General features: G+C 37.9%; 2 protein-coding genes across 5 annotated transcripts in view; both read right to left on the minus strand.

Moving 5' to 3' along the window:
* Nucleotides 1–7829, minus strand: part of LOC113228176 — a 28902-nt gene extending 21073 nt beyond the window's left edge. For 2 of the 4 annotated variants that reach the window (XM_026461404.1, XM_026461401.1), the window contains exons 1-2: nt 7517–7648; nt 6705–7001 (exon numbers count right to left, since the gene is read on the minus strand). In XM_026461404.1, coding sequence (XP_026317189.1) covers nt 6705–6920 — 216 coding nt within the window. In that variant the 5' untranslated portion in view covers nt 6921–7001; nt 7517–7648. Of the gene's footprint in view, nt 1–6695; nt 7002–7516; nt 7649–7776 lie in introns of those variants that run through there. The other 2 variants (XM_026461402.1, XM_026461403.1) reach the window with 2 other exon arrangements.
* A 3353-nt stretch (nt 7830–11182) lies between these two features.
* On the minus strand, nt 11183–13290 carry LOC113228113 (heat shock protein 68-like). Its single transcript, XM_026461271.1, has one exon. It carries the CDS (start codon nt 13206–13208, stop codon nt 11295–11297), a length of 1914 nt encoding a protein of 637 aa, XP_026317056.1. The 5' UTR covers nt 13209–13290; the 3' UTR covers nt 11183–11294.
* Nucleotides 13291–16544: the final 3254 nt, after the last annotated feature.

The following is a 16544-nucleotide window of genomic DNA, read 5'->3' on the forward strand; positions in this document are numbered from 1 at the left end:
TCTTTCTAAGTCATTTGTCTTTCTATGAAAATCGCATTGAAATAAATCGATACACAAAATCGATGGATCGTATGCACTTGAATCGATCTTCATGAAAATCGAATCGTAATGTGCATCCCTAGTAGTGAGAATCCACTGGATTGCGAGGTGGGTATTATGTGGAGTTGCCTCATATTCGTCTAAAAAATTTTTTTTATAGAAATTTGTAATAAGCATGGAATTATACTAAATTCCATATTCACCGTGTCTACTCACAATTTTGGACGGAAATGGTTAAAAACCCGGGTGGGTTGATTGGATTGCCACTGCCCAACTCTATACATACCCGATCAGTTTGTAGAGCGTTTCGAACGATTGTTGTTGCTTCCTGTATACTTGTATTTATAATGATTGCCGTTTGGCAATTTCATTCATGACGATGGCAAACATGGTCTACATTTCAGGATGGCGGCTACTACTAGTGGCGCGGGTAACGGTAATAATTTCTGGGTAACAATAATGTATGCCATCGATATGATAAGAAGAAAACTTAAAATTAGAGTTCACCCTATATAATGTTTACAGCTCTGAATCAACCCTGGTACGACCTACAGCTGGGCAAGAGTCTCGTTTACCAATGGTTCAATGCAGTATTATAGGAGTGGCGGAAAAAAAATCAGACGGGCAGCGTAACGGTTTTTATTTCAAAAAACGTAAACAGAACACGATCTAATCAATACTTTCTCTTTTTTTAATATATAATAGACACACGCGTGGCCACAATCTCACCTGATGTTAAGCGACGATGTGACCGAAAAAGTGCCTATTCACTCTAACCTTGTATAGCCCCAAATTGTACTTTTCAGGAAACACAGATACCGCTAGAGTATTCCATTCCTTTGCCGTACGCATCAGAAAGGAGGAAGCAAAGCGCTTAGTACGAAAGGGTGGTATATCAACGACATAAGGATGGAGTGTTCTGGACCTTCTAGTCGACCGAATGAGGAACGGTGATAAACCGAAATGTATCCGATAGAAAACCGACAAGCAGGCTACTTTTCTGGTACGATGGTCGAGATTTTGTAGCTTCGACTCCACAAGAGAATTGTTGTTAATAAGTCTCTTTGCTTTACGGTCCACCGAGTCCAAGGCAACTAACTGGCAATGGGCAGAGCCGTCCCAAAGGTAGCAGCTGTACTCCATACACGATCGAACTTATACTTTATACAGATTTAAATGCTGTTCAGCTGTTCAACTGAACAGTAATACTACAATATTATCAACAATACGATCGATATTAATCATTAACAATCATAAACAACGAAACCTATTCCTCACCGACATTATTTACAAAGCAACGCCATCTAGTGGCAGTGTGATACGATCTAACTATACTGTTTAAGAGCTTACAATAGGTGTAGGGCTGGTGTTAGTAAATGGGGCCGCTAACAGTAGTTAATTTAACTTCACGACGTGTGTTCGTAATAGAAAAACTTATTTTAAGAACACGTTCGAAAATATAATAAGATCGAAAGTTCGACGGGCGACTTTGACAGATTCGGGGTAGGTACTTGACAGCTATGCCGAGATCAAAATAATGTTTCATCTGACTGGTAGCTTTATTTATTTATCTAGGTTAGATAAGAATGCAGACTTTGCTCTTCAAGCGCTTCGAAATCAAAAGAAATATCGGAAATATATGTATCCAAATAAAAATAGTGTAGTTGCATACATTTCTTTACGTCTACGATAAATACAAACGCGATGACAATCAAACTGTATATTGTCAACACGTATATAGCTACAATTGTTGATTGTTCTAAGTTGGCTTCCTCCTTGTATGACCTTCCTACTTTCCTCCCTATGTTCCTCGTCTTATTAACTATAAATCCTTTCTTCTTTAAGTGTATTCTCCCTTTATTTACATTTTGTATGATTTTTATATACTTTAATAATATAATGCTTTCGATTGTTTGTCCATGATTGTTTCTTTACCTCCGGTATCATCTCGACGTCAGCAGCGGTCCGCAAAAGAGGTTCATCCAAAAATAAATACCTTGCTGCTTTCTAATCATTGGCGTTCTTGATCGGAACCTAACCGGCAACATAATATCGAAACTGATGGCAGCATGTCTTGTAGTTTCTTTAAACTCTTCAGATAATTCTAGAATACCAATTACATCTTTGAAGTACATTATGTATGTCATGTTAGTCATAGTTCATTGACATCAAAAGCTTATTTCAAAGTGTAATTAACCGTTTTTATCGATCACCTGCGCCCACGCGACCGCAGTACAATAATGTTTAGCATATTCATGATCAATCGATCATTGATCTAATGGATCTATATTTTGACAGGTTTTGTGATTGAAGATTAAAGTTATTAGTTTAATTGGTATTTAAGTTTTTTAATTAATCTGTTAATCTTTATTAATCGAATTAAGAAAGATTGCTAAAGTTTTTGCAATGAATTAGTTTGTTACAGACCGGGTGCAATCAATACCCTAGCGCTCTGTAGTAGGCAAGCGATCAAATTGGAATACTTATGTTTTCCCAAGTGATCAGAAATTCTGGTGCAACTGGTGCAATAATTAATTATGTTGGGTGCCACTAGCCCGTTTACTTTGCTTGGTCAGCGAGATACGCAGGTTAAAATCTATATACGCAGGTTCTTTGGAGGCGTCGCGAACGGCGGTCGGCGTCTCAGACCCTACACCTGTGTAAGAAGCAACACTGAGGGTACACATTACGATCCGATTTTTATGAAAATCGATTCAAGTGTATGCGATCTAACAATTTTCTCTGTCGATATAATATCAACGCGATCCGTCTAGATCAGAAATTGTAATAATACTGTTGAATTTGAACAAAGTTCGATATACAACAAATATTTAAGTTGTAAATAGCTTTTGCCCTCGATTCTCGGATATTAACGGATTTTAATCCGATTTAAACCTAGCGTTAAGAAAGCGCCAGGTTAAAACCCGAGCCCATCTCTGGTCACCAAACCACATTCGACTATCGTGGGTTACTGTAAGGTGGCCTAGAAGATTATAGCTACCTAAGTAAAATAAAGGCACCCGTTTTACGCTGTCATTTGTGTTGAATATGTCTTTGTAGTCAGTTATTGTGTGCAATAATTCTGTGTTTGGAAAAAAATTGTTAACCTGTTAAGGTTTCTTTTTATTTAGAGAGAGAAATAAGAATTAACAAAAGAGAGTTTTGTAAACAGAAAACGTGTAATCTATATTTTGAAATAAAAGCACAAAGCTAGGTTAGAAAACTGTTTCAGATGAAGAGTGCCGTCTCTCTGAATAAGATCGTGGTCAACCGCGGCATTTATTGACTGCCACGACTTCCAAAACGACTTACTTTAATTTCTATTTAAAGTCATAAGTTTCTTCTATTATCTGTTAATTTTAAGTGTTTTATTTTTATTGTTATAGTATTATTATAATTTTTAGCTACAAAATATAAGATTTAGCTACAAAATAAGTTTGTTTGAAAAAACAAATATACGCAATTTAAATCCGGAAACATAGTTTCATTTCCTATGTGTAACAATCGCGAAAACCTAAGAACTCGATATTAAATAAGTTATCCTGAAAATGAACTTTTTATTAATCTTTCTAATCTTGTCTCCCGTTGCCTAACCCAACATAAATATCAGGCGATTATTCCAGCCGTCTGCTGGCAGATGGTGTAAAATTAGCTGCAACGAGAAAAGTGGGTTACGTGGGTCCCAGGTCGCGCGACAGGCCTGTAATTCGTTTCATAATTTGAGTGCACTCATATAATATTTATTTCAAAATATCTGTACACCGACAAAGAATGTTAAACTGTCTTGACAAATAGCCACGTCGACTTTTGTTTCATTGTCCCGATCTACTGACCCGAGAGACAGGGAGTTCCGGGGAGACTATGCGCTCGCCGGCAAGACCAGGGTACAGCGGACCAAGCCCACGGGCGTCTCTAGTAGACCCGCACTTGGGTATGGACTCGCTAGGGTTTGTGGTTAGCTGTAGGGATGAACACGTTTATCTGCCCCGGTAGCATGTGGCCGCGAGCAGCTAACGCGCCTTAGTAGCAGTCTAGGTGAGGACGTAAGGCGAGGTGACGCGCTTGAATTGCCCTTTAAATCGGAAGGTATGGTATTTGTATTGGTATTGGTGCAACGGGCTAGTTTCCGCAACTCGACGTCGAGGCGCCTATTTTGCGTGTGGTGGGTGCAGGGTCCTACTCGTGCCACCCAAGCTCCTACAGGAATCTCAGCAGCCTCTTCGGTTTTCTGAAGACTTCGGGGAGCGACCTCGGCACTCCAAGGTACTTTGCCCTGTAGTTGGCCACACCGGAGTACTCTAGTAGGATGTGTGCGGCCGTTTCCTACCCCTCCATGCACGCTCTGCATAGAGGGCTGTCCGTGATACCTAAATCGGAAGGTACGTCCGGAGTCCGAACATTATCGCAGCCCGGAGAGCTAGTAGAAGATGAGCTAGATATTCTCCGGTCTCTCCAGCCACGTAAATTTCTGGGAACTAGAGAGACGCTTCGGCGTCGGGAGGTAAGAGTGCCCACAGCTCCTTCATAGTCCGCCACCGAAGCGGAGATTTAGTAGCGGATTTTAAAATCAACGGCTTAGCGGTGGCAACCGTTCGTTTACGCAATTCGCAACGGGAAGGGGAGGATACTGTATGTGCGAAAATAGGGAGGATACTGTATGTGCACCAATGGTAGCCCACCCAAGGCACTGGCCTTTTGAGCACCGGTTATCCGTGCAAACGGGCTGATCTGGGGTCAGGACCTGACGGAGTAGGTCCCTGTGCGGGCTTGCTTGCACAAGTTGCGGTGCCTTTCCCGTATAACCAAGAGGTTGATAGGGAGGAGGGTCACAAAAGTTATGTAGAAAAGATATGGGACTGTCTTGTCAAATTACAGCGTAAGCTTAACCGCGTATGAGTTTCAAACGTTGGTTCCAAAATAAACTATCCTGTAGGTGAGAGGTAAAGGACCTTATATCCATATTTTGAAACTTAGATATTTCTACAAACATTACTTTAGAATGTTAAAAATCACGCAATGGTAAAAGACATTAAACCCTAACGTCGTTTCGATTTTTTTTTTAAATTTCTTAGCAGTAGTTATAGTCGTCATTAAATAAGAAGCCAAATTTGACAGCTAACGAAGGCGATAGTATTTAACTTTGAATGCGATCAACGAAACAATAAACAAACAATTATTAGCATAATTGAGTTCAAAAAATACATAAATTTTATTGAAACATAATATAATATGACAAAACATATTTAAAGTGCTGTGTTCGCACGAATTCCAAAATAAAATGCAATTTTGAGTGACTCCAAAACGTCCTGAAAATAGTTACGTCCTCAAGCTATTTTTTCTTAAATAACAGTGTTGTAAGCAATTAATCGCCGAATTTCACCGAGTCACTTCGATTTCTCGGAAAAAATATTGACTTACGTAGTTGTTTTATTGATGAATACACTTATTTACACTAAATTCTCGAAATAATCCATTTATAAATATTATGAAATCAAAATTAAAAGAATTGGATGCAATTCATCTGAATTTTACGAAATTATGAGGAATTGCTACAGCAAGCTAAAACATATTAATTAGTACTGCAGCCTTACGTCTGTTTGGGATTTTTCATTAGAGGAAATACTGGATCCCAAACTGGTGGTACGGAGAAACCATCTTCCCTGTTGAAATTAGGATGTTTTTTAATTTCATTGACCTCTCGCAGCATCCTGAGTAGATAACGGACTTCTTTTGAACTTCATTGAATGTGTAGGTTTATCCAGGACATGCTCGCAGACTGCAGACTTGTTTTTTTTTCAAATGGTTTTAATTTCGTGTCCCTACCGCGCGAGTCAAGCAAAATGGAAAATGTTGAATTCGCGCTGACTCATAAGCTGTATAAAATTATGAACTTTTAACAATTTTAATTTACGTTTCCCATGCAAACCATGTTCTTGTAACATTGGCATTTCCCTATTTGGAACATACATTAACTAGTTCATAATTCCCCCCTTAGCGCGGTCCATTCGTACTTTTAATTTTGACGGAAAAGCTATCTACGTAATTTGATTCCAAATTTCATATTTGAATGTAGATAATTATGTTGTTGTGATGGAATATATATGAAGCCCAAAATATTTACGAGGTCACTAAAGCATAATTACTTATAAACGACTGCCATTTACTTTTTGGCATAAACTCAGATTTGAAGATATTTCAAAGACGCAAATTAAAAAGACGTTGACCCCTTGTTTTCACTCTCACTTTAGGTTAATTTCTCTGGTTTTCTAATTAAACCGATTCCTCAAATGTTTGAATTTAATTTCTATCAAAGGTTCTAGAACAATCTAACACTAACAAAGTCTGGATTGGCGCCAGGAGTCAGCGAATGCAGTCGTAACTATTATTCTGAACTGTAATCCTACGATAAAATGAAATAACATGTTAACGTTCAATTAAAATATCTAAAAATATACATATATTAACTTCACACTACATAAGAAATATATTATTAAGTAAATAGGGTCAGTAGGCTAATTGCAACATATCGTTAATAATATACTATACCATACGTGTATAAAATATAAAAAGTGAAGATTCCAGCGTAGCTCCTTGCGGCACACCGTCGTTTTGTTAGAAGCTTCCACTAAATCTAAACTGGAGTAAAGAAAACTTACCCAACTTACAGGGAACAATTTATAACTGAGGTTGGTAAGGAATGCTTTTTTCTGAGGATCGAACATGTCGGAAGGCTTGAAACCCCGTTTCGTAAGCAGCTCGCACTTCTCTGATGAAGAACTCTTAACGTCATCGTAGCTGTCTCGATGAACAACTCTATCATTCATCTTGTAGATGTTCGACATTTTGTTGGAGGAGTAAAAATTCTCGCTTATGGTCATCATCTTTGCTGTCCTTTTTATGCCACTGTTACACTTCAGTTCTTTAATCCTCTATTGAATAATCCGAGTATTTATTGACAGTCACTGGAAATAAGACGTCTAGATTTGAAATGCCAATGTATATGAAGTAAAATTGAGTGAGTCACGGATTTTCATGTAGGACGGTATTGCGTACACGGCTACGTTTGTCAGAGCTTTAAAAAAATTTGAAGTTTCACAAAGTAACTTTCGCCCTAATTGACCACGTTTAGAGTACAAATTTGTTTACAATAGACATCAAAAGGACTCCAATGTTTGTGCTAATGTAGTCGAGATTTTTTGTTGTTTAGAGAAACGAATACATTTGTTTTGTTTAAGAAATGAAACGTATTAGTCATACGTTAGAGTTGTGTTTTCATGTTTTCACGATTTTTTCTGAGGTTTCAAGGTGAATATCTTGAGTCACCTCTAAAACGAGATTAATGGTAAGTCAGTTCAAAACAAATCACATCGTGACAAACAGTTTTAACAATTGGTAAAACGTAAAACTTGATTAAGAAAATTGAAAAAGAATAATTACAATTAACAAAATAAAGAGTAGAAAAGAAAAGAGATAGTACCTAATAGAAATAGACTAATAATAAACCCGGAAACCAGATCAAAATGTCAAAATCGATTCAAATAAAACGAAAACAAGACAAAATACAAAATGGCGGACAGTTGACATAGCGCCCACGCGATGGTTTGTTTTTCCAAGAAAATGACCTTTGTTACACTCGAAAACTTAATCAGTCGCGTGTGATATTATAATTTAATTGTTTATCACTCGATTAATGTAAAGAACACAATTATGAATTATATTTTTGAATAAAAATTAGACCATTTATCGAGCGGTTGATTTGGCGCGCGTGCGACGCGAGAAGTTCGGACTAACTAAAATAAGTTCTGAAATACCGTTGCATAATACGCAGAAAAGCTCTGTGGAATAGGTGCGACACACGAACGAGTTTTCCCGGACATTTTTGTATCTTCTGACAAAGTATTAATAATATAATATATTTAGGTGAATGAAACCGCTTGTTTACTTCAATGATTTTTTGAGAAGGCTTCTTCAATAGTGTAATGAAAATAGAACAAATACAAGATTTACGCTGATAATTTTAAAAGCTAAATAATACAATTAAGGCTAAAATGTTTACTAGCACTAGAGCACCTTGTGAAAGAGTACATCCAGGAAAATCCTGCATTACTGCGTTCCGGTTTGGTAGGATAAGGGTTCTTGTGAAATTACAAGCATAGGTATAGGACTTATCAACTTATGTCTCAGGGTGACGGCTGCAGTGGCATCTTTGCGATTTAAAGCTCAATCAATTTTTCCAACTTTTATTTAATTCCGTGGAAAATATCTCGTTCGTATCTGTAACCACAAGGCTTGTTTTCCAAGGTTTCTTTTAAACAGATTTAATCCTTGATCCAGTATAACGACCAAATCTGTTCAACAGTCGCAATGTGATTGTGTCGAAAAACACTTTCGCTTTGTTGGCAATGTGGTGGGTGGTGGATTTCTCCTAAATATATTCCATAGAGCATGTACCCAGCTGTGCGACCAATTGGCATACGTAACCAGGGGGTCGATTCAGGACATTACGATAACTCAGTTTTCTTTTTATTTTTATTAACAACACCTGAATCGAATTCAAACTGTCGTATTCGAAACCGAACCGAAATGACGTCACACGCGTACGATTACTCAAACTTCTCGAGAAAACTAGACTAAAAACGTTACTCAAAACACAGTTATCGAAAAAAGTTACCGAACGTCCTATTGTTTACAAAGCAAGAATGTAATATGGAAATCTCTTATTATTTTAAATAAAGTCTGGATTATGTTCAATTTTATTAATTATTATTTATTTTAACTAATGCATTCCTATATTTTCGGCCTTTAAACTCTTAAAAATGTTTACAAAAGCATTTTAATTTTTCTTATAATCTATTTCACCCACTAACTCGGTAAACGGTCTTGGATAACGTAGAGTTCTGAATCGGGGTCCAGTAAAAGATAACAACGTCATTCTACTTTGTCTCTTGCAACAACAAAAGATGGCCACCCTTTTCGTAGGCGAACTCTGCCAGAGCTAATTTGGGTACCGAACGCTGCGCGTTTCAACACCAACAGTTATACTGTAACGTTTATTATTCCATGCAAACCTTGAATTTAACAGTTACAATAATATTCCCCTGTGGTAATGGCTATAACATAAGTGGGGATCGATAAAGATCTAATGAAGAATTGCAAAGTCCATAAAATTACGGCTGTGTTTCAACTTCACTGTACTGACCTATTTATTAAATTCCGTTCAAATGAAATTATGTGCTTGCTTACGTACGTTATGAGTTTACGTGTTGTTTTTGGCTTGGGGACAAATAAAAATTCAGGAATTTCTTGGAAAGAATTGTTTTTGTTTTTAATGGACGTCTCTGGTTGTTATGACACTATTTTGTATTATTATTGTTAATACAAGTGTCGATCAAATTCATACGTAATCATAAAAATTTATATTTTTTATTTTGGGAAAGCCAATTTCTATTAAAAAAAAACATTCGTTGCCAAATGTACGCCAAATATTAGTATTATAAACATATAAAATTCTATTTGATATGAAAAACTATAAAATTACTTGGGAGTTTTATTTGAAACTTTTTTACTATTTCTTAAAAAAAGCTATTTTCGATATTATATTGTAATATTGTGACAATAGTAATTAAGAAATAAACATTTCTATTCTATTCATCATCTATAACAATCTGTAAAAAGTGTGTACAATAATCTTATTCGAACTCGTATTTAATTTTGTACGTCAGTTGACGTTCATTATTTTAGTCGTGATGTTTAAAAGTAAGTAACACCTAGTGACATCTATCAAGAAGAAAATCTACTAAATGGAAGTCTACTTTGTATTAGTGGTTTGTGTAGTCTACATCTCGCCTGTACGGCACTTATACTAGCGCCATCTATTCAGTTTGCTTGAGAAATTCGCAATCAGATAGGAAATCCAACGCGCGATCTCATCAGTTCTATTTCAGAAACACAGATGGCACTTTAAAATTATTGTGTGTATGTGTGTCTTCTGTAACAGTGTGTATGTCACAATTGTGTGACGATATACGTTCATTATGTTTTTAAAAAACTTAAGACACAACAAAAGACATCTATCAAAAAGAAAATGTATTAATTTACTTAAATCGGTACTTAAGCTATCGCCGCGCCATCTATTAGTTTCCTTGAGATGTACGCAATCAAATAAAACCTTTCGACGCGACGAATAAAAACTTATCAATCGACACACTAGAAAGATAGATGGCACTTTGTTGATACAAAGGACAGTGATTTACTTTTTAACCGACTTAAAAAAAAAGAAGGTTCTCAATTGGACTGTAATTTTTTTTTTGTCTGTTTGTTATACGCGATTACTTCGGCACTTGTGAACCGATTTTGATGATTCTTTTTTTGTCGGAAAGACTGTTACCTCTGGTTTTAAATTTAGATAATGTTCCCAGGGTGGCAAACTAGGGGTGATGAATCCGGTTTCGCGCACTTTCCGGTTACCGCTTGTTAACTTTTTTTAGTTTTAGTTTGTATACATCATAAGCAAATTTTGAAGTCGGTTCCTTTTTTCCTCTTGCAGAGTGTGGTTCCTGGTTGAGAACCATGCAATATATTTACTGCTTTGGATTTTTTTTACTGGTGACAGTGTGGAATGTTATTATAATGATTGGCGAATGTGAACGTTCGGTGCGTGTGTCACGGTGTGTGTATGTCACACAATTCGTGTGTCATATTTACTTTGTCACTAAGTGCGGTAGTCCACTAGTGGAACAAAGAATCCCTTCTATTAAATTATATTTCGAGAATAGAGCTAGTGGGGAAAAAACATTTTAAGTTGTTGCATTAGCTGGCTTATTAACTTGGCAGTCAAATTGACCTCCTCCTTTTTTTAAGTCGGTTAAATATGATTTGAAAAGGAGGTACCTGATAATATTTATTATTTTCGGGATAAAAGTGGAACTAATCTAATGTAACTAACTACTTGGAATATTTTTTTCCGACTAGTTCTATTATAATCACTCTACTTGGGACTATTTTGTCCCAATAGTTCTATAATAGAACTACTCAATAGAACTAGTGGGAACGAACCATTATAAAGTAGGTAATTTCGAAATGTTCTACAAAAATGAAACAAGGTAAATTAAGTTAAAATAATTTTTATTTAACTTAAACTCCAATTAGATGATCATCTTACTGCAGGCACAAATAAGTTAGTCAGTCAGTCTTAAAATTAATATCACAAACAGGTCAACTTAAAATAGATTTAACTAAAATATTATGAAGCAACTTTAGTCGACTTCCTCGACCGTGGGACCGGTATTTCTCTGGCCGGGCATACCGCCTTCTGGCATACCGCTAGGCATGCCGCCGGCCCCAGCTCCATGCATCTTGCTCATGATGGGCGAGCATACTCGCTGGAGATCTTTCAGTCTGTGTTCATATTCCTCCTGCTCAGCTAAGGTGTTGTTGTCCAGCCATTTAAGCGCGTCGTCACACTCTTTTCTGGCCTGATCTTTATCGGACTCACTGAGCTTATCTCCAGCGTCATCTAAAGCTTGCTTCACACTGAAGATGTAGCCTTCGAGCTGATTACGAGCCGCCACACGCTGTCGTTGCTTCTCATCCTCTTCCTTATACCTCTCAGCTTCGGCTAACATTCTGTCGATATCTGCCTGGGACAATCGTCCCTTGTCATTCTTGATGACGATGTTCTTGCTCCTTCCAGTGCTATTTTCCTTAGCAGAGACGTTCAGGATACCGTTAGCGTCCAAGTCGAATGTGACGTCGATCTTCGGGACTCCTCTCGGGGCAGGTGGAATGCCGGTCAGGTCGAACGTTCCAAGTAAGTTGTTGTCCTTTGTCATGGCACGTTCGCCTTCGTAGACTTGAATGGTGACCGCCGGCTGGTTGTCAGAGTACGTGGTGAAGGTCTGTGACTGTTTGCAGGGGATCCTCGAATTGCGCTCAATGATCTTGGTCATAACGCCACCAGCGGTCTCGATACCAAGAGACAGAGGAGCCACGTCAACCAGCAACACATCCTGGATCTTCGTATCGGTTGACCCTGATAGGATAGCGGCTTGCACTGCAGCTCCATACGCTACGGCTTCATCCGGGTTGATGGACAAGTTTAATTTTTTGCCGCAGAAGAAGTTCTGGAGTAGATTCTGAACCTTAGGAATACGGGTCGAACCTCCGACAAGGACTACATCGTGGATTTGGCTTTTGTCGAGTTTCGCGTCTTTCAGGGCCTTTTCAACAGGCTCTAATGTACCTCTGAACAGGTCTGCACAGAGTTCTTCAAATCGGGCCCTCGAAACTCGAGTATAGTAGTCGATGCCCTCGTATAGCGCGTCGATTTCGATGGTTGCCTCAGTGCTCGATGATAGAGTGCGTTTGGCGCGTTCGGCGGCGGTGCGGAGGCGGCGTAATGCGCGTGGGTTCGAGCGTAAATCTTTCTTATATTTGCGCTGGAACTCATCCGCCAGATGGTTGACTAATCTGTTATCGAAGTCCTCGCCGCCCAGATGCGTATCACCAGCCGTCGATTTAACCTCAAATAGCGATCCTTCGTCGATGGTGAGCACTGATACGTCGAAGGTTCCACCGCCGAGGTCGAAAATTAATACGTTGCGCTCACCTTTCAAGTTCTTATCAAGACCGTATGCGAGAGCAGCGGCTGTAGGCTCGTTGATGATGCGGAGAACGTTAATCCCAGCGATGGCTCCGGCGTCTTTGGTGGCCTGACGCTGTGAGTCGTTGAAGTATGCGGGGACTGTGATGACCGCGTCCTTAACTGAAGTTCCGAGGTACGCTTCGGCAGTCTCCTTCATCTTAGTCAAAACCATGCTGCTGATTTCCTCCGGTGAAAACCTCTTCGTCTCGCCTTTGAACTCAACCTGGATCTTCGGTTTGCCACAGTCGTTGATAACCTTGAAAGACCAATGCTTGATGTCCTGCTGGATCTTCGGGTCGTCGAATTTTCGTCCGATTAGCCGTTTGGCATCGAAAACGGTGTTACTGGGGTTCAGAGCGACCTGGTTCTTCGCGGCGTCGCCGATCAGCCGCTCTGTATCCGTGAACGCCACATACGACGGTGTTGTGCGGTTGCCTTGGTCGTTGGCGATGATTTCCACGTTCCCGTGCTGCCAAACGCCGACGCAGGAGTAGGTTGTTCCTAGATCAATTCCAATAGCTGGCATTGTGTATTTTTATTTATAGTTATATTCTCGAATAATAATTTATCTATCGTAGTTTGCTTAGCTTCGAATTGCTTCGAATTCCTCAACTTCTCGTCTGTTTCGTTTCGTGTTTCAAATTATACTGCTTGGCGCGCTCGGTGAACCTCTTTTATATTAAACAAATGGCCATCGAGAAAATTCTACATAATGTCGGAACGCGCCAATCAGGACGGAGCTACGATCGAATATTCTAGAAAACACGTGGAAGCCAACCAATCATAACACGGTGCGCTAGAAAGAGATAGACAGGCAGTGTTATCGAACCTTGTAGCGTGAGGTGGCCAACATGGAAACATTGCCCTGGATTTTGGGAAAAAGGCAAAATTGATAATTTTCGTTCATTTAATACTTTTCAAGACTATTATGTTTGAGATAATTGTGTGATTCATAATTAAAGTTAAAATATTTTCTTGATTTAGTACTAATGTGAAAAATCACGTACATAGTTGTATATACTTTTAGTTACTATTTTAAGTTAATTCAATGAATATACCTTTCGCCAAATCTCTTTTAATTGATAATGTCAATATTATATCATTTTAGAAAAAATGAATTTTGTCATATTGTGTATATTGTGTTGTTCAGCCTATAGTACGAATATGCAGATATTGCGTTTTAGAAATATTAAACTCATGCTCAATTATTATTATGTAGTACAAAATCAATGATAAGTTAATTTTGATTACTGTGATGGACCAATTATTAGACTCTGGGCAATAGATTTCGAGGTCCCGGGTTCAATTCTCTGTAGGACCAATATAGGATTTCTTTCTAAATTTGTTTTTATTTGCGACCAAGTAATGATACTCTGACTCATTGGACAGAATTAAATAAAAAATATTTAAATATTTACGTATAAAAATGCATATCTAAGTTTTTTCATTTAATTTTCTGTCTAAAAAACATTAAAACTGAACACTTCTAGAGTTTTATAATTGAAAAATGGGAAAAGCATGCTTAAAGCATGGAAATAAAATCTTGCGCATGGCCACCCACACGACGAATCTGGAAAATGCCAGACTTGAACGGTTTACGTACGAAAGAGACAGCAACCGAATTGATGTTTGTTCTCGCTCCCGTCAACCTGGAATTTTCGACCCTCAATCAGATTATCTGAGGGGTAGAAAATTCTACAAATGTACCTAAAGTTGACTTCCGTTATAATTTTAATCTATTCTTTTTGTAAACACGATAAATATCTGTTCTTTATTATCTTATTAATTCTCTTTGACGGTGATTTAGGCAAGATTTCAGAGCAAGATTAGAACGATATTTCTGGAGCAGATATGCCGTCATGTTTCGTGCATTCTAAAAATAGTGAGGCGTGAGCTTGATCTAAATAGGTTTATTTAATGAAATATCCTTTATAGCTCCCTATGCAACAAAAATGTATTTGTTGTTACGATAATGACTATATTAGACACAACGCTCATCTATTTCAGAATACAATCACACAGCATTGCCTACAGTTAATTACCAAAACATTGTGGAATTCTAAAATTAACATTATTAGTAATTCACAGACAGATGTTCATCCAGTATCACACCCATCTACTTGCAACAACATCGCAGTCTGGTGTGTGCAGATACAAGGAGCGCAGTGCAGAGCACTAACCAAATCAGCAGTAATTTACTGTGAGACAGCAATGTGCACACCGCCGGCGCCGGCACTGCCAGCAGATGATGAACACAAGGCCGTAGATTAAATTTATTGTATGGACGAACAGACGCACCAGTTGTACAATATGCCAACTTTATTTATATATTATACGTTAGCAAAAACTATTGTTCAAAAAATTATTTCCTTTAAAATGTCCCTACATACAATAATTACCAGAAAAATTTGTTGTCCAATTCGTTTGGATAGAGAATTTAAAAAATGAAATGACAACACTAGGTGTGACAGCGGGAACCATCGGACGGGCTCGTGCTATTAAGAATTAAAAAAAAATGGAACATGTTAAATAAGGGCCTGCAGTGGTTATTGATTCTTCTCTATACCGAATCGATTGTTAGACTTCGTTAGAATCGACAAGTTAACATACAATTACGTGTGTCTCTCTGAGGTAGGCACGTACCACGAATCTTCACTTGCCAACCTCTTTTGTTTTCTCATGTACCTATTCGAGTATACAAATAAAAAACTACCACCTAAATTAGGTAGAGAAAACTAATCTGAAAATCACTCGCAAAGGTAACGTTTATATTTAGTATTTTACATTCTGACGTTTTTTTAGGATACCTATTTGTGTTTTGCGGTAGAATCCAGGATAGATCCATTTTTGGTGAATTTTTCTATCTTCAACGAGAAAAATAGAGATAAAAGTGACATGTATATTAAATTAACTTAGGAACTTAGAATAATAACGCAAAGAATGATAGTTTCATATCAAACGAACTGTCACAAGGCAAGGCAAAAATCAAATTAATGTAGGCTAGTTTTAGTAGTAGGTTAATTTTCGGTTTTAGTGAATATTTATATAAAAATACAAGTTATTTACGCGTTGTTTCCTTGTGCAATGTGATGTTAGTATCTATTTTATGTTTGTCTGACGTATTTTTACACTCATTTACCGCACATTTCGTCATTTTTAGCTAAAATTCTTGATCTGTTCGCGGTGCAAGTTGACCTTGAGCACTGACGGCCCGCCCGCTCGTGTAGGCCCATTGGGAGCGCTTCAATTTGCCTCACTTAGCGTGGGCGGACTAGGTTTCTATGAGTTATTATTCTAAGCTTAAGAATATATTTTTTACTCTACTTTAGTGTACTGATTAGGCACAAAGTCACGGTAGGAGCACAAGCACACATTAGTTTTTGCGCTCCTACCAATAGCAGCATCCAGTAGGAGCATGTGGAAATGTCGTTGGTCTGAATTCTCTAGAATTACGACGATTATGTTGTCCAAACAATAGCGACTCATTCAACGTTCGAGCACAATCGGTCGCCCCGGTTTCTATGGACAGAATTTTCCAGAGCTCTTTTCATACCGAACCACGCAAAACGGAAATTTGTCTGTAGACGCAATGCAGTCTATTCGTGATAACAAGCTTATTCGACGCTAAGATGGATATCGTTGTCAAGTGGAAGTCAATACTTCTTTACTGCTGAACATTTGCCACTTTAAACGTTCCTATTTAATTGTATAAATCACATCAACCAACGAACTTGTAATCGCAATCAAGAACCTAATCAATACGCTATCCAGTCTACATTAAAATTGGAATAATTTGGTCTAGATAAAATAATAACGCGAAGGCCTAATAATTGTTAAGGATTGTAAATTATTTGATAGAATT

This window comes from Hyposmocoma kahamanoa, unplaced genomic scaffold (assembly GCF_003589595.1).
Source record: "Hyposmocoma kahamanoa isolate Upper Pololo Valley unplaced genomic scaffold, ASM358959v1 224, whole genome shotgun sequence".
Classification (NCBI taxonomy): Eukaryota; Metazoa; Arthropoda; class Insecta; order Lepidoptera; family Cosmopterigidae; genus Hyposmocoma; species Hyposmocoma kahamanoa.

Excerpts from the sequence above, each read along its gene's own strand:
- LOC113228113 (XM_026461271.1), bottom strand. The coding sequence starts at position 13,208 with ATGCCAGCTATTGGAATTGATCTAGGAACAACCTACTCCTGCGTCGGC.